Source organism: Xenopus laevis, chromosome 9_10S (genome assembly GCF_017654675.1).
Source record: "Xenopus laevis strain J_2021 chromosome 9_10S, Xenopus_laevis_v10.1, whole genome shotgun sequence".
Lineage (NCBI taxonomy): Eukaryota > Metazoa > Chordata > Amphibia > Anura > Pipidae > Xenopus > Xenopus laevis.
In genome coordinates this window covers 71,799,240-71,822,999 of record NC_054388.1, presented here as the reverse complement: position 1 = coordinate 71,822,999, position 23,760 = coordinate 71,799,240, and the positions used below count along the sequence as shown (strand labels likewise).

The 23,760-nt window shown below is 40.9% G+C and overlaps 1 protein-coding gene across 5 annotated transcripts in view; it reads right to left on the bottom strand.

Annotated features, from left to right (window-relative positions):
• col18a1.S (collagen type XVIII alpha 1 S homeolog) overlaps window positions 1-23,760 on the bottom strand; it is a 112,705-nt gene that overhangs the window by 22,439 nt on the left and 66,506 nt on the right. For all 5 annotated transcript variants that reach the window (XM_018237344.2, NM_001088739.1, XM_018237341.2 and 2 more), the window contains 12 exon segments: window positions 21,894-22,438; window positions 16,395-16,478; window positions 15,307-15,348; window positions 13,515-13,617; window positions 12,623-12,741; window positions 4,940-4,966; window positions 4,642-4,833; window positions 4,463-4,489; window positions 3,277-3,339; window positions 2,874-2,957; window positions 2,388-2,441; window positions 263-421 (listed from right to left, as the gene is read on the bottom strand). In XM_018237344.2, coding sequence (XP_018092833.1) covers window positions 263-421; window positions 2,388-2,441; window positions 2,874-2,957; window positions 3,277-3,339; window positions 4,463-4,489; window positions 4,642-4,833; window positions 4,940-4,966; window positions 12,623-12,741; window positions 13,515-13,617; window positions 15,307-15,348; window positions 16,395-16,478; window positions 21,894-22,438 — 1,499 coding nt within the window.

Below are 23,760 nucleotides of genomic sequence, written 5' to 3'. Positions count from 1 at the left end.
GAGCAGATTAGTCAGTTATATTATTGGGCCTACTGGTTGCTTAATTGTAACTTCTGCCCATACATGTCTGCCTTTAAATATTTGCTGGCTTCTTCCTTTTTTATGGCTCACCAGCCCTCTGCATTCACTCAAATAATTTATACAACTTGTTAATGCAAAAGTGCTTATTAATGCACAAAAGAATATGCATATATTTCTGTATACCACTACCAATGTACACTGGATGTTACCAAGCAGTGTGCATTTAATGCTATTTACTTACTGAAGGGCCAGGAGGACCTGGAAATCCTTCCTTTCCTGGAAGACCTGGCAACCCAGGTGGACCTGGTAATCCTGTATTGTTCATTCCAAAAGTTCCAGGTACTCCAGGTAAACCAGGTACACCTGGAGGACCTGGGGGCCCAGGTAAACCAGAGGGTCCCTGAAATATACAATAGAAATAGTGAGAACATTAGTATAAATTAATACTAATGGCATTTTTCTGTGTTACATGGTCACAATAGTTACAATTGAATGCAGCTACAAGTATATATATTATGCAGGAATCTCATAAAGCCACAGCATATGTATGATGTACATGCTACACAATACATTTAGTACTACAACTTGTAGTAAATATTCTAATGATATTTGGGTAATAAATGTGGAATAATGTACATTTTCACTTAGATTGGTAATCACATAAATGCATTAACCCAAAGTCTCCTTTGCATAATGCCTATTATGAATATTATGATGTATTTTATGCTATGTAACTTATCACCCCAAGCTTTCATAAATGTCATAGAATATTAAGGTGTCTTTTTGGATTGGAAATATCCAGTCTGCAGCTCTCTAGCTGCTTTTTAACTACTGCTGCCAGGTTTATGTGGCATAGAACAGTCAGGGCAAAGGCCTCAAGGTGCAATTGAGGCTAGGTTCTTTTTTTAAGAGCAAGAATTCTAGTTACTGCCTACATGCACATTGCATTCATTACTATCTTGAGTTTATACTGTACATTAGTTGTTGATGTATGCAAAGGGCAAAACCACCAATATACAAATGTGCTCATGTGCCTTTCCCTATGTGGATCTCTGACAATGTCATGAAGGCTGCTCCAGTACTTGGCACAAACACTGGATTTATAACCTAATTTGAATAAATAGTTTTTTTAAGAATCAAAGCTTTGCAGATAATATAAACATTATATGTACATTCAATCTGCACAAATCTAAAAATTAAAATAATAACAAATACATTTTTTATGTTCGTATAATAAAAATATCTGGAATGACAGATTAAATTGAATCATTTTCCTACCAGTTATAGATTTTCGAGGTTCATACAAACAAGGATGTCAGGAGTGCTAAATATAATTGCTTCCATGAGCCCTAGGGATCTTATTATATCTGCCCATTCCATGTTGCTAATGAAAACATTCCCATAACTAGCTTAAATATTTCAATACCTTTCACTACATAAATTGATATTTTGGAATTCTCACGTAAAAACTAGACTAAATAAATGAGGGCTGTGCATTACTTATACCGATACTTCTCTAAATGATAAACACACAATTATAATAGTTTAGGTAACAAAACTCAAGCAACATCTAACAGTGGAAGAAAAGAAGTTGAAGTTTAATGGCCAGATAGCATTAGGGGAGCAGAAGGTACACTGTTTTAGAATGCTTTGTGTTTATTGGTTTTGATGTATACTTAGACAGGATGAGGTAAGCATTACTTTGACTGATTTGTAGAGATTTATGACCTGGAAAATACCAGATGGTATGTTCTCATCAACATCTTTGGGGCTCTGCTCATTACAGTTGTTTGTTTGCTGGGGAGCTGTTTATTTACCTGCCAGATATGGGCTTAAGCAGGGTTGATGTGCTGATCACATTACTCAGGAAACCCTAAGGCCTTTTCCTATGACTACAATTGTTTATGTGTAAAAGGCCGACTAAAGACAAGAGGTGATGAGGGCTCAGCATGCGGAAGTTTATGGTAAGAGTTTGGTACTACATTGATCTATTCTAGCAATGCTAGGCTATGCAATAAATAAACCTACTGGTTGCTCAGTGGTAAACACTGCTGCATTTCACAGCAGGGTCCAGAGTTCAGTTCTGACCTGGGCACTACCTGAGAGAAGTTTGTACATTCTCTACCTGTGTTAATTCTTCTGGATACTCCAGTTTCCCCACGCATTTCAAATTCAAGGCAAGTTAATTGATTCCTGATAAAACTTACTCTAGTTAGTAAACTCCACTGGGGCAGGGATTGATGTAATGGATAAAACAATCCCATATACAGTGCTGAGTAAATGTGTTGGTAGGCATAAATAAAAGTGTATGACAGCTTCCCTTTCTTCTCATTGTTTCAGTCACTTCATAAAAAGTGACTACTTACCCTGACATTTTCCAAATCTCCACCATATCCAGAACCTTCCATGTCAATGAATGTCTGAAAATGAAAGACAAGAAGCTAATGACTATTGCACTAAGCTACACAATCACTGAATCAGCATTCGTGACATTTGCCTCTAACTCATACAATGGTTACAACGGTAAGAAGGCTCATGTAACAGCCATATTATTCTACATATGTACTGTAGTTCCATATTTGGTCATTGCACAAAAATGAGTTAAAAGTTGCTCACTTTCTGCATATTTTTATTTATATGTCTATGCTTATGGTGAATATAACCACATATTTAAATCAAATTAAAGTTTGTGACCTGTCAGTGAGTTAAATAGGCCAACAATACACATACACTAACTATATATATATATATATATATATATATATATATATATATATATATATATATATATATATATATATATATATATATATATATATATATATATATATATGCCTCTAGGAAACACCTACCAGCTTGTCCATTCTAGAAGGTCCAGGGGGGCCTGGTGGACCTGGTGGCCCAGAAGGACCTCGCATACCAACACCAGAATCACCCTTAAAGAGAGAAGGTACATTGAATATATAATAATTATATGACCATAACTAACGAAATTAATTATTAGGAAACTAGGAAACTATACATTTCTGACCAATGTTGCCAATCATACTTTAATTTTCTTTGGCCAACATGGGCCCATCTTCTATAATACCACATGTAAAATCCAAAACTTTATTTTCATTAGTATTTGCTAAAAACCTCCTACTGGGAATTCATCAAATCACAGCCACCTGTCACACTTGCACGCACTACTGATTTATCTCTGGCTCACACTTGACCCACCTTTACTTCTCCCAACCAAAAGAAAAACCTCACCTTTTCTCCTTTCTGCCCAATATCACCGGGGGTCCCTGGAAATCCTTGTGGACCAACTTCACCCTGCAGTGTGACAAAAAAATAATCTGAATATATTGACTAATCTGTGCACACTTGGCTGTATTTGCCTTCTTATGTTGAAGAGAAAAACTTAGACTACAAGATGTAAGGCTGTACTTTTACCTCAAACATGGAAAGAATCACTACACATAAAGGCCATATACTAATTCAAATAAATGGATATCAAGCTAGTATATCAGGGTCACTCATGGATTTGATTAGTGTACAAAAGACTGATCAATGTACACAGTATAAGTGGGAAAATAAGACAGAGAACATGGATAATGTAGCAGAACGCCTTTTACATTAAATACAAACACAGCAGAGTGGGTTATGGGGTGCACAGTTGCTGGGATTTGTTACACAAGAGCAGCTAGCACAGAATACCGGCTTAGGGCTTAACTACACCGGAGATTTTGATCAGACTTTATCTGACCCACAAAATCCTGTCATGCAACATAGTTGGAATGTTCAAGGGATTCCCTAACCCGCCCTCCTTCCACATGCGCCCGCCTGAATCTGACTTCCAGCTTCCCTTTATAGACCCGCGCCGACGATGATGTCACAAAAGGGGAGGGGCGAGAAGGTGCACGCCTATAAAGCTGGAAGTCGGGCAGAAGTCTGCTACAGTAGCACTATTAACTGATGCACTTAAGAAAAAACATGATTTCCCATGACAGTATCCCTTTAAGTCGGATCAGAAAAATTCGGGGTGGTATGGTTTGTTCATGCTTCTACCACATCCAATATAAAGGACGGCATTTTTGTGTCAGCGCCATTATATTTTGACCCATGCGATTACTTCCAACTTGTAGGATGTGATTTGTCGATCTGACGCCATCCAACAAAATATAGTTTAGCGCACAATTATAGTTGCGCACATACACAAATCTAAGTTTTCCAGCTCAGTTGGGAGGAGGTAAAATGCTTGAAATTGCTACTCTATATAGTTTCATTTAAATCCCATGGACCTTGCCAGAACACATGTGGGCCAGTGATTATCAACCAGAAGACTTACTGCCTCCTCATGTGCTATAGCCCTTTGGATGTACTATAAGCTCATATGACAAGGGCAGGTTTTTTTCATGAGTTTTAACTGAATGATAAAAACAGCAAAGTAACTTACGGTTTTTCCATCTTCACCTGGATCACCCTGAAAATAAAATAGAGATTTTCCTTTTACAGAATAAAAGATATTGTGTATTGTTTGCAGATTAATTCTTTCTTCTGAATTTTTTTTTCGATATATTTCACCCAAATATTTTCTCATTCATATTTTTACACTTTCTTTTGTGATTTACTTACTGGTTCCCCGTCATTTCCTGGCGGTCCTGCTGGGCCTTGAGGACCTGGAGGTCCTGTGACCTGCTGTACTGTAGTTCCATCACTTTTTTGTAAAACAGATGGTCCAGGGGGGCCTGGATGTCCTCTTGGTCCCATGATTCCAGGATCTCCTTTCTGCCCTTTAGGCCCAGGATAACCAAAGCCTGCACTTCCCTAGTGAGCCAGATTGATGGACTTAATAAACCAGACTGAATACATAGTAGCAGCCAATGAACTAGTCTCAACCATCGTCACAAAATAGCCAGAATGTGTCACTTACCTTGAATCCGACCTCTCCTTTCTGGCCCTGTGAAACAATTTATAAAATTGACTTAATAACTTCAGTACATGGTATCTAGCTTTTATATCATATAGAAAACATCCTGTGCTATGCAAAAACAAGTACAAAGGGAAATTACAGTAATGGAAGTAACTGTGAAGCTCAAGGTTATTTGAAAACCATTACATTTATAGAATCATGAATTTGAGTTCAGATTCCACAGACCAATAGCTTATCAAAGCAAATTATAACTAACTTGTTGAATTTTGTAGTGATATATGGCAGCTTTATGCTTACTTCATCTTTAAAGGTAATGTAACATGGTGCTTGGGAGTACATATTTTACCATTTTAATACACAGATCTAAAGAATAAAATACATTCTCAGATTAAAACTGTTGGAAAGTGTGTATGTCTATTAGCTGGTCAATGTCAGATGTTTTACAATATTGGCAGGTTTCCTGGTCAGGGATTGACAGTACTGTGTCTGGTGTCTTGTGCCTGGAGTAACATGAACTGTTCAATAACTAAGCAGGTTGCATGAGTCAGGCCAGACTCATCATCGCTACTTTTTTTCTGTAGAAATGCTAATAAGCCTCCAGGGGGTAGATAATGGGATTTTTTGATACTCACCGTTAAATCCTTTTCTCTGTAGTCGATAGGGGGGCACAGGGACTCTAGGGGTTACGCTCCACCCTCTAGTAGGCAGGACACATACAACTGATTTGCAGGGGGCGTGTTCGGGACTCCGTCTTAACCCCACACTGCCATAATCCCTCAGTTTGTACCAAAAAGACTGCTGAAAAAGGGATTATCATAATTTAACTTGCAGAACAGGTAATTCAGGAAAAACATTTCCCATGGACCAATTGGTCAACTTTCGCTCAGGGTTGGGAAGCCCTGTGTCCCCCTATCGACTACAGAGAAACGGATTTAACGGTGAGTATGAGCTAATCTCGTTTTCTCTGTCATCTCAGGCGGACACAGGGACTCTAGGGGATTTAACAAAGCAGTCCCAAAACAGTAGGGCGGGAGCGAATTTGGATCTGCACCACAGTATGCAGTACCTTGCGGCCAAACGCGGCCTCAGCTGAGGGAAACGTGTCAAGGCTGTAGAATTTTGTAAATGTATGTACTGAGGACCAGGTGGCTGCTCTGCAAATCTGATCCAAGGAAGCAGAGTTACGCCATGCCCAAGATGGTCCCAAGGACCTTGTGGAATGTGCTTGAACATTCTCTGGTGGAGGCCTGCCCTTGGATAGGTAGGCCTGACGAACGGTCTCTCTGATCCACCGTGTAATCGACGTCTTGGAGGCTGCCATGCCCTTTTGCGGTCCGGAAGGCACAACAAATAGGGTTTGAGACCATCTGAAGGATTTGGATCGTTTGGATACCATTATTATTCTTAAGGTCCGGGCAAAGGGATGGAACCACTATCTCCTGGTTAATGTGAAAAGAAGATACGACCTTTGGGAGGAAGGATGGCATGGTGCGGAGTACTGCCTTGTCCTTATGGAAGACCAGAAGGGAGGGGTCACATGCTAGGGCACCAAGTTCTGACACTCTTCTGGCTGAAGAAATTGCCATGAGGAATACCACCTTCCAGGTAAGCCACTTTTCAGACACTACCCCTAAGGGTTTGAAGGGGGGGGGGTCTAGCAGAGATTCTAGGACCAGGTTAAGATCCCACACTGGGAGCGGTGGTCGGAAGGGGGGGGCGATGCGTACTACTCCTTGTAAGAAGGTACGGATGTGATTGTCCATTGTGATTGTAGTAAGATGGACAGAGCTGAGACTTGCACCTTCAAGGAACTCAACTTCAATGCCAATTGAAGTCCTCTCTGAAGAAAGGACAAAATCTGCGTCTTTGCACCAGTTCCAGTAGCTCCGCCAGACTCTGTGGTAAGCTCTGGATGATGTAGGTTTTCATGATTTAAGCATCGTAGTGATGGCTTCTTCAGCTATGCCTTGTCGTCTCCAAATGGTGGCTTCAACAGCCATCCCGTCAAAGCAAAGAGCCCCGGATTGTGATGGACTATGGGACCCTGCTGCAGAAGATCGTGTCTGGGAGTGAGACGAATTGGCTGAGCTATGGCCATCTCCTGAAGATCTGAGAACCATGGGCCAATATGATGCTATCACGATTACTATGATCTGCGACCGTCTGATTTTCTTCAACACTCGAGGTAGCATGGGAAGAGGAGGAAAGATTTAGGCAAGGTTGAAACGCCATGGTTGTCTCATGGCGTCCACTCCCATCGCCATCTGATCCCGATAATGAGCAAAGAAGTTGGAAACCTTGCGGTTGGTTCTGGGTGCCATGAGGTCGATTTGGGGAAGACCCCATATTTCTACCAACTCCGCAAATTATTCCGGATGGAGTTCCCATTCCCTCGGATCCAGCTGGTTTAGGCTGAGGAAATCCGCTTTTGTGTTGGAAACCCCTGGGATGTGAATGGCGGATAGTCTTACCGACCTGAACTCCGTCCAAGTTAGAATTAGCTGTACTTCCGCTAGGGCTGCCCTGCTGCGGGTTCCTCCTTGTCTGTTTATGTACGCCACCGTGGTGGAGTTATCGCTTTGCACTCGGACAGACTTGGTTTGAAGCTGGCGAGACCAGTGATTGAGGGCTAGTCGTACCGCCCGAAGTTCTAGTATGTTTATGGTTAACTTGGCTTCTTCGGGGGACCATGGACCTTGTAAAGATAGATTGTTCTAATGTTGCTCCCCAACCTAGTAGACGCGTCTGTCGTAACCACAGTCCAGTTTGGCATTGCCCAGGATTGTCCCATGGCTAGGTTTTCTTGTCTTTGCCACCGGGTGAGAGACTCTTTTGTTGTGTTTAGTAGGGTGAACGTTTATGAGAGAGACCCTCCCTTCCACCCTGAGAGAATGTTGGTTTATAGCGGAAGAAGATGTATCTGTGCGAAGAGAACCGCCTCGATGGATGAGACCATCAGTCCTAGGACTCTCATTGCTAAGTGTACAGTGGGACGTCGGTTGCAAAGTAGAAGGTTGACCTGGTCTCTGATTTTTAACTGCTTGTCTCGAGGTAAGGTTACCCGTTGAGTTAGGGTGTTGAACTTGAGACCCAGAAATATTATCTGGTGACTGGGCTGCAGGTTGGGTTTGTCCCAATTGATGTTCCAGCCGAAGCTCTGAAGTAACCTTATCGCCTGCTAAAGATTTTGTCTGCTCTGCTCCTCCGTCCTGGCCTTGAGGAAAAGATCGTCCAGGTAAGGTGTCACTGAGATTCCCTGGAGTCTCAACGTTGCTGCAGAAACTGTCATTAGTTTGGTGAAAACTCTGGGAGCTGAGGACAGTCCAAATGGTAACGCAACAAATTGGTAGTGTTGATTCTTGAAGGCAAACCTCAGGAAGCGATAATGTGGAGGCCGAATCTGTACGTGGAGGTAAGCATCCTTGATGTCCAGGGACATCAATAAGAGTCCTGGATCCACCCCCCAGATTACTGAACATAGTGTTTCCATCTTGAATCGTACAGACCGAATGTGTTTGTTGAGGAATTTGAGATCCAGGACTGGTCCGAATGATCCGTCCTTCTTGGGGACTAGGAACAGATTGGAGTAAAACCCAGAGAATGTCTCTGACTGAGGCACTGGAACGATTACTCCGTTTCACTCCATGTTGGAGATGCAGCCGTAAAAGGCTTGAGCTTTTTTGGCGGTGGATGGAACCCGGGACATGATGAACTTTTTTGGGGGGGGAGAAGTCAAGATGGTAACCTACAGCTATTATCTCGTTGATCCAGGCGTCTGATGAATATTGGTTCCATATCTCCCGGAATCACAGCAGTCTGCCCCCTATTGGTTGCTGAGATCCCGGAGGGGGTGATCCGCCATGCGGAGGTAGATTTATCACCCGGGGACTTGCTGTGGAACTTGTTGGATTTCCACGTTGGTCGACCCTTGTCATTTGTCTTTGATGGGAAGTGAGAACACTGGGGAGAATTGTCTCGCCTGGTGAAGCTTCCCCCTTGGACACGAAAAAACCTTCCTTGTTTTGTGGAAGAAGTGGATTTGCTCTTGTTTTGAGGAAGAAAGGTGCTCTTTCCTCCCGTGGCCTGCGAGATAAACTTTTCTAGTTCCTCACCGAAAAGACGTTGCCCTTTGAAGGGTAGCGAAGTGAGGGACTTTTTTGAACTGAGGTCCAGTTCTTTAGCCATAGGGTTCTGTGGACTGCAACCGATATTGCTGACGTACGGGCCGTGATTTGCGTCGTATCTAGAGTGGCGTCACATAAATATGCTGATGCTTCCGCTATGGATTGTACCATTGACATGAGATCAGTTCTAGGTACTACTTCTTGTATATCATTTATCAGGGATTCAGACCATGCCTGGATGGCTCTGGCTACCCATGACGAAGCGAGTGCAGGGCGTAGGGTAGATCCAGCCAATGAGTACATAGCTCTTAGAAAACCCTCGAACCTTCAGTCACTTGGGTCCTTAAAGGCTGCAGCATCCGTGACCGGCAGGGTTGTGGATTTAGACAGTCTGGAAACAGAAGCATCAACTGAGGGAGGCATAGACCATTTGTCCACCAAGTCTTTGGAAAAAGGATAGGACTTAGAAAATTTTCAAGTGGCTTGAAACTTTCGTTCCGGAGAGTTCCATTCTTCTTGTATGACATTTAGCAGTTGTTCATATGAAGGGAAACAGATTGAGGACTTTTGTTGCCTTTTGAAAAGGCTTGCCGTAGAAGACAGTTGTTCCGCAGTTTGCGTGATTTTTAGAACCTCCGTTACTTCCCTGATTATGTTGTCGATGTCATGTTGGACATCCCTGACCTTAGATTCATCTTCATTTTCATCCTCTGTTCCTGAGGATACTTTGGATGGAGGGAGTTCGCCCTCAGAGCTGGAGGGGCTGTGGGGCTGGAGGGGCTGTGGAAGTGCCAGCTACTTCAGCCTGAGCCATGTCTTGTAGAGGGTTCCCGAGGGGGGTGTAATGGAAGAGTTGGAACAAGACCTGCAGATGGGCTCTCCCTGGCCCCCAGGAATTTTTGTGTGACAGCTTTTGCAAGAAAAATAGGTGATCTGCGATGCTGTGGGTGCCCCCCCCCTGGTATGGGGAATAGTTTTCCTGACTAACCTTCTGCTTTGTTACTACCTTGCAGCAGTGTCTTAGGAACCTGCTGAGGGATTATGTGAGGCCCGGATGGAAAATGCGGGTGAGGATGCTTAATAGCAGAGATAGATCCTGTCTGCTTGTGGCTGAAGGCTTTATTATCCCTTCTCTAGTTCAGTGTAAAGCGAAGAGAGAGAGAGAGAGAGGAAGGACCGGGCTGCCTGACGTTCCCCGTGCTGATTTACACTGTGGCGGCGTGAAATAATATGGCGTATGTGACGTCAGCGCGACCTCTGTATTCGGGTCAGATAGTGTGCACCCAAAATGGCAATTGGAACGGATCACGGAGGATACGTTCCATTCACTGTGCGAGGGTAGAAGACACCTCAGGGAGCTCCCACCTTCCCATCCAAGTGCGCCTTTGATGTGCCCGGCCACGGAGAAGGCAGGAAACTCCCCTAGAGGCAAAGTAGTATAAACTGCACCTTGATTTTAAGTCTATTTCCCAACGGGTGACTATGAGTTCATGGCAGTAGGGGAGCACCCTGGGCCTTAGTGAGTATGTAGTAGTACTCACGTGCAGGGCCGCCATCAGGGGGGGACAGGGGGGACAAGCGTACCGGGCCCGGGCATGAAGGGGGGCCCGGCAGCGCTGCATTTTTTTGAAGATCCGGGCCCCCCTTACGAGCGCCCGAGCCGTACGTCTTGCCTCTTCAGTGCCGAATGCGGAAGTGCCGAAAAGCCGAAGCCGATGCGACGAAAAGACCCGAAGTCACGGAAAAAGCCGAAGTCCCGAAGTCACGAAGCGCCGAAAAGACCCGAAGTCACGAAAACAGCCGAAGCCGAAGTCCTGAAGCAGCGCAAAGACCCGAAGTCACGAAAACAGCCGAAGCCGAAGTCCTGAAGCGGTGAAAAGACCCGAAGTCACGAAAGGAGGCGAAGTTGAAGTACTGAAGCCATGAGTTCAATTCTACTGAACACCAGTTTGTGTTTTTTTTTTTTTTAATCCCCTGGCCACCAATGTATTATTTTAATATTCTATAGGCCCCTGCCACCAATCTTTTTTTTAAAACTTTTGTTTTTGGGGCCCCAATTTTTTTTTTAACTCGTAAGGGGCCCCTTGCCACCATTGTTTTTTTTGGGTTTTTTTTTTAAAAAAAAAATTAATTTTCTTTTTGGTGGCCCCAAATTTTTTTAACTTGTAAGGGGGCCCTTGCCACCAGTTTTTTTTTCAAAAAAAAATTATTTTTTTAAATTTTTTTTGGGGCCCCAATTTGTTTTTAACTTGTAAGGGGGCCCCTGCCACCATTTTTTTTTTTTCAAAAAAATTTTTTTTTTTTCTCCAAATTTTTTTTTTGGGGCCCCAATTTGTTTTTAACTTATAAGGGGGCCCCTGCCGCCAATGTTTTTTTTTTTTTTCAAAAAAAAATTTATTTTTTTTCAAATTTTTTTTTGGGGCCCCAATTTGTTTTTAACTTATAAGGGGGCCCCTGCCGCCAATGTTTTTTTTTAAAAAAAAATTAATTTTTTTTCAAATTTTTTTTTGGGGCCCCAATTTGTTTTTAACTTAGAAGGGGGCCCCTGCCACCAATGTTTGTTTATTTTTTAGTTTTTTTTACATTTTTTTTGTTGGGGCCCCAAGTTTTTTTTAACAGGGGGCCCCTGCCACCAATGTTTTTAAAAAAAAAAAAATTTTTTTTTTTTTTTTTTTGGGGCCCCAATTTTTTTTATAAGGGGGCCCTGACCATCAATAGCTTTTTACAACTTGTGTGGGGGGGGGGTTACTTTTTTAGCGCTGATGTCTGTGTGGTCTTTTAACTGCGATGTGGGCGGGATATGGGGCGGAGCTTGGTCGTCAGTGTGGGCGGGGCCCAGGGGGCCCCAAAAATTTTGTTGTACGGGGCCCCGTGATTTCTAATGGCGGCCCTGCTCACGTGTGACTTGTTCCACCGGTCGGACCATCTGCCACCCCTATGGTTGGGGGGCAGGAACTGTACAATTGGTCGGTGTAGCCCTTGAGGCTAGAGTATGACCCTGTGTTTATCCCTAGAAGGGGGTCCTTACTCTGAAGGGTACAGGTATTCCTGGCCCTGGAGTACCCCATCCTCTATCTTCTATCTTCAATCTACTTGTCTCAGGAGGACAAGGTTTGTCCATCCTCCTGGTAAGCATAACACTTAAAAACTGAGGGATTATAGCACTGTGGGGTTAAGACGGAGTCCTGGACATGCCCCCTGCAAATCAATTCTAAGTGTCCTGCCTCCTAGAGGATGGAGCTTAACCCTTGGAGTCCCTGTGTTCCCCTGAGACGACAGAGAAAAGGGAATTATTACTAGTATTAAGTCCATTTGCTAAAGAAAAACTGCTATCGGCTAGATCTGAGTCATACAGCCTAGCTTGTTTTGGCACTGCTCTGGTACCCTAGAGGGATCAATATGAATATAAGAGATACTAGAATATATTTAACTATAGATAACTATTGATGTGGTAAGAACATTTTTAGAGTATATTAGCACAGGATAAATCCATTTTTCATTCTTGGTCATACTTCTGATGATCCAAGTGGAAAATGTCAACCAATTTCAATAAACTTACCTTTTCTGCTTTGGAATCAGAAGCAAGGCTCACACTTGCACTGTCTCCCTTAGGACCAGTCAGTCCCCTCTCACCCTTCTCTCCACGATCACCCTTCTCTCCTTTAATCCCTTGCTGACCTATGATGAGAAACACCAGACCATTATTAATACACAGACCTAACATTATACCCACACTGCAGAGTTCCCATTAAGTTGGAGAGTCCAAACCTGGGTATCTAGCTGTTTCTAACCCTCAACCAGACTGTGATTTGTGTAAAGGCCATATAGGACTACATTTTGACTACTCTGACTACAACTCCTTCATCTTCAGCCAACAAATGTTATAGGCAATTGTCCTTTTCAGTCCACACATTCAGGATGAATTATTCTGAAGTCCAAATGGTGTTCCTTCAGTTGCTGCTGTGGTTCTAAATGATCTCTAGGGTGATCTACTGATTAGTGAGGTGACTAGCATAAGGCATTTCAACCTTAACTGAACAACAAATCTCAACCTTTATCTCAGTACCTATGGAAGTCAGTGTTGCTGCCCATATTTTCCAATACAAGCAAGCAGCTACACCTAAAGGAAATAAGGCCCTATGGATGAAATGTGTTGGATATTTGATATTGGGCTTCCCAATATGAAGAAAAAGCTTCTCTAATGACCTTTTATGGCACATCAGAGGCACTGGCTGAACCAGAAACAGGATAAGGCTTCTTCTAATTATTTAAATGAAATATGCAGAAAATTGCTATGTGTGAGGTCAACTTTATAGTGAAACCAACAGACTTGTTTAAATCAAATATAGCAATATATTCTAAACAAAATAAGTCTGATATAAATGTTCTTCCTACCTATTTACATTGGAAACCAGTCAAACCAAAAAACAAGATTTGGAAAGAGATAATACCTTGACCAGTCTGAACAATCTCTTTCTCCACAGGGTTCTTTTGTATGGGAGGGACATTTATAGGAGGCTGCACTTTGATGACCACAGGAGGAGAAGCCGTCACCTGATGTAAATAAACAGTGAAACAAGATACTTGGCTCAATATAGAAGCACTTTTTTAATTTGTTTTTTTTTCATTTCCTATTCATTTTTCTACTTACAAAGCAATTACGGTATGCAATTTTACCCAGCTTCAAGCATTTATTATAACTTATGTGATGATCTTTCCGGCAGGTTTTTCTACTTTAAACTTTATAGAGCATCATGGGAATCAGGGAGTAGAGCTGGCCATGCACTGGTTAGTAAGAACCTTTCCCTATTGGTTTGTTATTAGGGGCTTTAGTCCTGGGGACAGACTGGGATAGTTCCTGTGATGCCATTCCTTTCCTTAATTTTTACTGTCATGACAAGCAAACATTTTCATACACCTGAAGAGTGTCAAACAAGAGGATCTTAGGTTGATATAGGAACCTATGCTCTGGGCCATATTGGGCTAATCTGATCGTTTGGCCCTCGAGTCATTCCAAAATTCAATACCTACAGATAAACTATGATTAGGTCTAAAGGGGCTTAAATTTGCCAATTTACACTGGAAACCTAGAAGTTGAAAATTGGGTCAGAGTGGGTATGCGTAGGCTCTAGCTTTTTAGTCTTAGAATCCTAGACATTGTTAGCGAGTGATAAGTGGTAGCTATGCAAAAGATTATCTATAATGTAGTAAACGATACATTGTTCTGTATTCAGATCTAGCTAAAAATGTATGGTCATATTATTATGCCATTTCTATGGTAAAGTTATCTTCATTTGTATAAATAAATTGGAAGTGACTTTTTCTTCCATCCAAGTGGAATCATTGCTGGTCTGGAATTTTGATGTGTAGGGATAGGTGTCATGTGGTTATGTGCAAAGGAAATCAGCCATGGGTAATTCTTGGAGCTTCACAGGAGGGTACTTGGCATTGCTCCAGAAAAGTAATTTGTGCACACCAAAAAAATAACATTGAGGTCAATTATCCTGTAAATATTGTTATTACATACCAGCAAAGTTCCTATTTCATTAAAACATTAAAATTCATATTGTTCATACTTTTATTCACCTCTCTTTACCTTTTTTTAATTTAACTCTAAAAAAAAAATGCAGGAATTGACTCAAAAGCGTTGCTCATTATAGAAAATGGAAATGATTGTGTGCACAAGCAACTATGGGCAGAAAATGCAGGGTTTTTGAGCAACAGTTACAATAAGTTGCAATGAGAATGATAAGAAACTATTTAAGGTTATTCAGTCACTAGTTTTTATCCAGGATAAAACACTCAAGGCACACTTGTCATTTTGCTAAGGACATGTTTATGTTAGGATCAGCTGCGTACACATCTGCACAGTGTCTTTTCACTGGGTCGTAATTGGGTGCAGCCTCTATGATGTTATGGAATGCATTGCCTTTAAATTAAAATAATTATTTGAATGAATACAGTCCATATAATGCTAAAAAGTGGTAGGGTGTGTATATAAAATAGAAATAAATTGCTGCTTTATGTAGAGTACAATGCAACACTTACATTACAGGCATGTAACTCAAAGACCAAATGACCCTTCCTCATATCACTTCCTAATTGTTTCCATGAGTCACAATTAGTTCCTCTCAACTGTTGTGTGCCTCAAACCCCCAGCTTCGTTTTGTCAAATATATGCCTAAGCCCTGTTTCTCTGTTAAGGAATGATACAGCTACTGCTTGCTGAGGTCGGCATCTTACCAAATCATTATCTGCAATACCACTGCCAAAATCTCCAGAGATCTGCGTGAGAAATAAAAGAAATTATTGTAAAAGTCACGCTGCTTGAGAAACAACATTTTTCCACCATCCCATTGGCCTGTATCCCAATATGAACCCAAGAGTAGAATTTTTTGCAAGTAATGGACTTTTCAAACTTGTAAATGGTCATTTTCAAATAGAAACATATATAATGTCCTGAGCCGTCACTAATCAATTCTTCCACCACTGCCAAAAATATATGTTGGTCTACTCACTATGGTAAAGTGCAAGCAAAAAAATGGGAATCTCCAAAATAAATTAGAATACTTTAGGGGACACATTTACTATTGGTCGAATATCGAGGGTTAATTAACCCTCGATATTCGACCCTCGAAGTTAAATCCTTCGACTTCGAAGTTGAAGGATTTAGCGCAATTCGTTCGATTGAACGATCGAAGGAATAATCGTTCGATGGAACGATTAAATCCTTCGAATCGAACGATTCGAAAGATTTTAATCCATCGATTGAACAATTTTCCTTCGATCAGAAATTGGTTAGAAAGCCTATGGGGACCTTCCCCATAGGCTAACATTGGTGCTCGGTAGGTTTAGTTGGCAAAGTAGGTAGTCGAAGTTTTTTTAAAGAGACAGTACTTCGACTATCAAATGGCGAATAGTCGAACGATTTTTAGTTCGAATCGTTCGATTCAAAGTCGTAGTCGAAGGTCAAAGTAGCCAATTAGATGGTCGAAGTAGCCAAAAAAAAACCTTTGAAATTCAAAGTATTTTTTATTCTAATCCTTCACTCGAGCTAAGTAAATGTGCCCCTAGATGTCTAACTAGGAACCATAACTTAACCATAACAAGGTACTTTTAAAAGTATACCTGTAACTGATCAAGTAGCCATTGTAAAGATTAGAATCAAGAGGCATCCCTCCAAATAATTCTCTGCAGAGTAGTTTCAAGCCTAAAAAACACTTTGGCTTTTGGAATGTCTTTTGGCAATACTTCTGGATACTTATCTCCTCAAGCAATGGTAAATATGCATCTGATTTCACTCCAAGAAACATTTATCTAATATTACTCACCCCATCAGAGTCATCGCCATCATCTTCACACTGTTGTTCTGCTGCTCTTGGATCAGCTACAATCTTTAGATCTGCTATGACACCCTAAGAAAAGAATACAATTTTTTTTTAGATAGCGCACAGTGTGCAGGAACTCCACACACAGATACATATCTGTAATATTGTAAATATATTGTAAACCCATAAAAGCTATCTACCAGTCTGGAGCAAACTGTACCCATGTACTACGCTCAAGATGACTGGAAAAAATGACACATATTTTTCAGTATTGCTATGAATCATATAATGCGAGTTTTCATCTTTCCCTCAATTCCTTCAAATTTAGCGACCAATATATTGAATCCAAATACTGCTTTGTTTTTGGGGTTTTTTTGGGGGGGGGGGCGGCAAATATTACTCTCTGAAATGTAAAACATTTTGGAATGTGTCTGGTGGCCCAACAAGCAGTGCAATTATTGAGGGTTTATTGATCAGGCAGCCAGTATATGTTTCACTGGAAGAGAAGGAAGTGAAGAGGAGGCAGTGTATGGTCATTGTATGGTTGACAGCCTGCAAATTAATCATTTGGATACTATACAGGGTTGTTTCATGTATAACTGCCATAAGGCAGATAAAAAAAAACCCAGTTATCACCAAGACCAGTACAGATGCTTGAGTCTTGGTGAGGCTGACCTTATCAGTGAGGCCCATAAAAATGCTTTCTCTGCCCTACTCTATGTTATTACTAGCACCATCAATGGAATTATTGTTGAAAGCCTACAAGCAAGGAATGCAACATTTTAAGCGATGAAATGATTAAGGGGTCAAAACAAGGCACAATGTTGAAGGAAACACTGGAAAGATGAGTTAAATATAGTGGATAATGTAGCCCTACTGAAATGTATTTGGATATTGGAAGCATCTTTAAATTTCCAGGGAACATTGCTGGGAAGTTGCTGGAAGCCAAGTTCACAATGACTCTGCCTACTCCCATAGGGGACTATGGATCTCAGAGTGGGCGACTTTCCCACTGAAAAAAAGTTGTTCATCTGACCCTTGTCTTGTCTGGTCTGTTTTACTGTGCGAGTCTTACTGTCTTTGTAAAATAATAGCTAACAGGGAAACATAAACGTCACTTTATAAAACATTGTGTGCAGTTCATTATTCATGTTATTCTTTTTATGGTAGGGGCAAGCACCTGTACAATAGGTTTAATCCAACCAGTGAATGTACCAATAACAAATAACCTTAACTAATACACACACACAAAATACCCAAGAAATAAGTTTGAAGATGTGCTGTTGCAGTACAGTACCACAAGAGGGAAGTAAATCACAAGTGCATAGACTGTTTAGTTCAATCTTAATGCTACACATGCAGCACACTTAAAAACATTCTTAAAGGAACAGTAACAACAAATTAAAGCGTTTTAAAGTAATAAAAATACTGTATAACATGCTGTGTTTGCTTCAGAAACAAACACTACTATTGTTTATATTGTAGCAATGGGTGCAGCCATTCAAATGAGAAAAGGCTCAGCTTCCACAGCAGGTAGCAGATAAGCTCTGTAGAACATAATGGTGTTATCAGTTATCCACTATTTAACCTGTGCCATATAGCCTTTTTTTCAATTTACACCATTGTTACACAGTAGCTTGTTTATATGAACTATAGTAGTGTTTCTGAAGCAAAAAGATCAGTTTTACCAGTGCAGGGCAAGAGAACATGATATTTTCATTACTTTATAAAACTTTTAATTTTTGGTCTTACTGTTCCCCTTAAGTCTAACCAACTTTTCAGGAGATCTGACAAAATGTGTGTCTGGATGATTAATACGAGAGAGGCCTGAATGGAAGGATAAGTAATAAAAAGTGACAATAATAGCTTTTTGTTTTGCTATTTGGTCAGTGATCCCCATTTCAAATATGAAAACAGCCAAAAAAGAAAGCAATTGTTTTATAAAATGTTAAAAATAAAACAATTAATACCAATGAAAAAGTTGTCAACAGCAGCACAATCTATAACATACACAAAATGAACTAACCACTACAAGCATGTGGTTGCCAGTGATGAAGTGCCCAGCTATGGGGCATGAAACGCGTTAGAATTGTACACCCTCCACTGTCATCCTTCCTATGCGTGAATAAAGCCGAACGTTGATGTTAACTGTGCCGGATTCCTGGTATTCTTGATCTGCGCTTTGGTAGCGGTTTGTGGCTTTGATATGGTTGCCAGTGATCCCATTTTTCTGTGGACCAGGTGGTTGTGTCAGACTGTTCAGTCACTTGCACACAATAAGGGACAGATTTATCTGTGAGTTCAGATTTTAATAAATAAGTTAGAACTCACCATTTAATAAAAACGAGGGTGAGTTTTTATTTATCTAAATCCGAAGTCACATTTTGATAAATCTGCCCCTAAGTGTGGCACCAGCAAACCAAACATTTTCAGGTTCATGGATACTATGGTTGGGTTGGAAGCAAAGCCCAAGCAATCGAAACTATAGGAAGTGAGTTCAGCCTCTGCCAAGGCATCATGCACCTGCCTACAAAGGAAATCATCTGCAGCTATGTCCAATTTGACAGAGCAAATGTGATGCAGGATCACAGAATGGTCTATTGAAAATCCTAGAGCTGACAATCATGAACAGTCAATTCAGCCAAACTGCCAGACCAAATCTGGGCATGTATGGCCAGCTTAATCCCCAAAAGCTGGGCACACATGGAGTGATGGTCCAAATGTTAAATACTAAATCTCTGTAAGGCAGAGATCTAACACCTGTCACTACAGTTCCCAGCATGTGATACTGTACAACTCCCTGCATCCCCCAGTCTTCATACGGCCAGGGAATGTTAAAGTGTTAAGAACAGATGGGAAGCCAAATTTTGCAGGTTCCCTCAGTCTTCATTTTCTGCAGAGAATTAAATAAACGTTAGAATAAGAAAGAATGTTGCCTCTGCTTGGTTCCTCGACTTGCTTGCTTAACCTTGCCTTTTTATAACTGCCTGCCCTGACATTTGCTTTTGATTATTTTATAAAAAAAAACCCTCCCTGACCCCCACTGGTGTCTGAACTCCAATTCAAACAAATATATATTCTGCCTGCTGCCCTGTTCCAACCTATAAGAGCATGGAAGACCCAGGGGTAGTGCCTTAACCTGCATGTAAATCCATGTGCCCCCAAATTGTATAGTACGCAGCATGGGTAAAGACATAGGGTCAGATATACCATCTATGCACAGATCTACTTTAGATAAGGGCCCTGGGAAAGCTAGCTTTTTTTTTTAAAGAATTAGCCAAACACTAACCTAGCACAATGGCCTTATGCTGCATGTGTCCTGCACTGACTGACTAAGCGTAAAAGCAGAGAGAGCACTGAATTCTTATCTGCCATACAAGTCCCTGAGAGTGCCTTCCCAGCCAGGAGCCTGCAGATCAAATGATGTCCAGCAGAGACCATATCAGGTTAAATTATTCTATAAATTACCAAAATCAGCCATATGGCAGAACTTCCTATTAGTGACAGATTAGAAAGCCAAAAAATATTCACAATTGTTCTTTCCTAAAAGCTTCCTGAGTGGATGCAAAATTTAAATATTTATCATAGTGTTTATACCTATTACCAAGGCTTATTCTGCTTCCTAAAACTATCAAACAATATGAATTTCAGCCTTATTAAATCCAGAGGATTTATGTACTATTACACACGCGCTATGTTCTGCTTGAGAGGGCAGCGCTCGTGACCCTCTTATCCTGTTGGCAATAACTTGTCTGTAACTGAAGTCAAATAAAACCATCTGACTTGACATTCCCTCAGCTGTTCAGCATCCCATAGGAATCCCTTGCTCCCTCCCAACACTAATTATCAAACACATATCCAGCCATTTTCAGCACTCAATTTCCCCTTTGTGTGTATCTCCTTAATTTCCAAAGTATAAACGACTGCTTTGTTCACATACTGCAGACAGCAAATTCTTAACACATTACTCAGAATTCATCTGTTCACACCCCCAGTGTCCAGAACGGAATAACCTTACACTAAGCACAATGAACGGAACAGTGGAGATAAGTGAAGGAGGAGAGAAAATAGAGTGTTTGTGTAGGTGACAGAAAAGAAACACAAAGCAAGATGCATATAATATTACTGTAGAACATTTTTCTCCCATCTACTTCAGCCATCTACTGTACAGTCTTTAGTGGGAAGCTATATGAGAATTACAACTGTCTAACGCCAGCCTTCATGAAGATCTGTGCTTTTTGGACTTTATTTTGTTAAAGCACCTGTTTGAGGTCCAGCATTTGGTCAGGTCCTACCCGTTGTTCACTATCAATGTTACATATTTATGAAACCATTATTTTATTAGCCATTCAGCCATAACTTCAAGCATATGTAGGGCAAAAGTGTTCACCCCAATTCCCATTCTAATAATTCACCTTCAAGGTGGGTTTATCTAGAACAGTGATCCCCAACCAGTAACTCATGAGCAGCATGTTGCTCTCCAACCCCTTGGATGTTGCTCTCAGTGGCCTCAAAGCAGGTGCTTATTTTTGAATTCCTGGCTTGGAGGAAAGTTTTAGTTGTATAAAAACCAGGTGCACTGCCAAACAGAGCCTCAAGGTAGGTTTACAATCCACATAGGGGCTACCAAATGGGCAATCACATATTTCATGCTAGTGTTGCTCCCCAACTGCTTTCACTTCTGAATGTTGCTCACGGGTTGTAAAAGTTGGGGATCCCTGATCTAGAAGAACAAATTATAATGTTTCACCACATCTTACCCAAACCATCCTTCTACAATCATTTGGAAGTGAAAAAATGTTAGTAAATTAGTTCTAGCCTTGAGACATAGCTACCATTTAACCTCAGAATTCCAGATACAGGCATATTTTCAACCAGTACTACTCATTTATTCATGTCATGGCATGTTCTACTGGACACATTGGGAAGCAACTTTTCTAGCAAAGGCCACGTGTGTCAAAGAACTTCCTCTGGTACTGAAAATACACATCAGTGAACTGAGGACCCGAAGCCTTGGCCAGCAAACCTTGAAATCCTTGTCATCTTAATCACTAACTAGCACTCAAAATACTCCAGGTCACACATTAAACTACTTTACTTTCATTGTTGTTACTCCAAATAATCTCAGCAGGACAACTGAGGTTAAGATCCTAATTTGTACCCAGTCAATTAATCCAAAACTTGGTACATCCCAGAAATGATAAAACCAAAAAGGTTATAACCACTGATAATGTCCTGATCTATAATAATACTGTTTAAAGTATTATATTGAATTATAATACCATATATCCTACTAATGTTGGTAGGCCCTTATTTGCCCTGTTCTATATGAGTAGTTAAAGAGAACACTCAACTCAGGCCAACTATTCTCTCTTCCTTCTGCTCTAAGAGGCACACAGTAACATAAGCAATTATTATTGTTTTGGCTATCTTTTAGACATTTTAGGCAACCATCCCCAAATAAAGAGTTTGGAATAGTATATTCAGTTGAAAACTCATTACCTGATATCGATCTGGATCAGCACCACCTGCCTGAGCAACAAAGAGCCCAGAGCCATCTTCTAGTTCCATCTCATCAGGAGATCTCTCGAAGCGCACCCTTTCCATTTCATCACAATTCATGAACAGTACAACTTCTTCATCCTCCACACTGATTGAAAAGCGAGACCATCGATTCACCAGTGATGGGACATTGAAGGTAGCAGCTATGTAGGAATCCCGTGAGCCAGGCTCTGTGTAGTAGAAGATGATGTCTTGTTTCCCATCCTTGGCTTCAGAAAGCTTCACCCCGATATACACAATGGACTGAGAGGCATCAGTGATGGCAAACAGGATGCCGGCCTTGTTAGTTGTTGGCTGGACATGGAAGAGAAGAGAGAAATCCCTATACATGGGATTGGGCAGATGGTATTGGGCCACCTGACCTGTATTGGCTTCTTTATCAAATACATAGGCAGGAGTCTTGTCGGGCCCAAGCACTTTGGTGATCTGACTAGGTACAGGTTCTCCAATCAACTGCAAGAGGCCAACTTCCAGGCCGAAGTTGTCTGTTAAATAAACCAGAAAACAATTCTTAGCAAATGTTTGCCCCGTTATCTCAATTATATGTGCTGAGCTATAATAAAGAGAATATAATGTGCATAATTATACATTGAAAACAAGATGAAAATGATTCAGCTAGAAACAAGCATGCAGAATGAAAAAAAGCTATATGTACATGGTTAATACAATATATACAACCATACAATCTATGTATAAATGGGATATATACTCTGTGTATAGATATAGTCTATCTTCCACTTCTTCTTAGTTGTAAACTAGAATTAGAAAGCACTGTTGGTGAGCCATGGACAGTCCTACTCTACATAATTACATAGCATATTATGGTCCTCAGTAAGGGAAATGGTGCCTGCCATGACAACTATCTCCTCTATCAGCATCTCACAACAACGGTGATATGTGCCAATTATGGCACACAGAGGAAACTATGCCTATGGCACATGAGGAAATTACTATACTTTTCTATAGGAACCAGTGACAGATGATTTATAAGATCACTGTTATTCATAAGTGTTAGTCAAAATGCTCCATGTGCCATGGTCCTAAGGGACTGTGTAGGAACATCATTATTAATTTGTATACCCTAATGATCCTTTCATCAGTTTTAAATAAGCAATGGTGGCAACTGCAAAATAAAAGCATCTAATTGAAATGCTTCTTTTCCCAGCGAGATGATCCTGCATTTCACTGCATCCCGGGAGACTTTCTACTTTACAGGATCTTCATGGGAAAATCCTAAAGCAAGAAGAACAGCTGAAATTGTCATGGTCCTTAAAGTGAAATGTGACGACGATGTAGAAAGAATCTCTCATTTATACAGTACAGATGGGATATGTTGGCAATGACAGAATTATTTCACATGGAATCAGAGCAATCTCCCACCAATTTTACACTCAGTAGCCAATGCGGAAACGCAGTAAACCTGTGATCTGGTGTACGAAAGAATGCTTTAGTCTAAAATGTTTAAAGGGAAAGTAGGGCCTGAGTCAAACACTGCATAAAAGTTCCAAAAACAGACCCTCGTACTATGCTGTGTGGCAGTTAAAAGGAATATGAAGCTTATACTCTTTACATTTGTTGCACTGGGCAGAACCAAATGGCCATACAATGGACCTGTGTGTATATAACACGGAAGGGGTCCCTCAGCCCTGTGCAATGCAAGTAACTGATATAATAAAACTTACCTTGGAGCTTTACTTCCACTTTAATTTTATTGTAAATACAATATGCTTTTATTACATATTAGGGTTTTGCTGTATGTATGCATAGAACATTGACACAGTTTTCTCTACATTTAGACAAATAACTA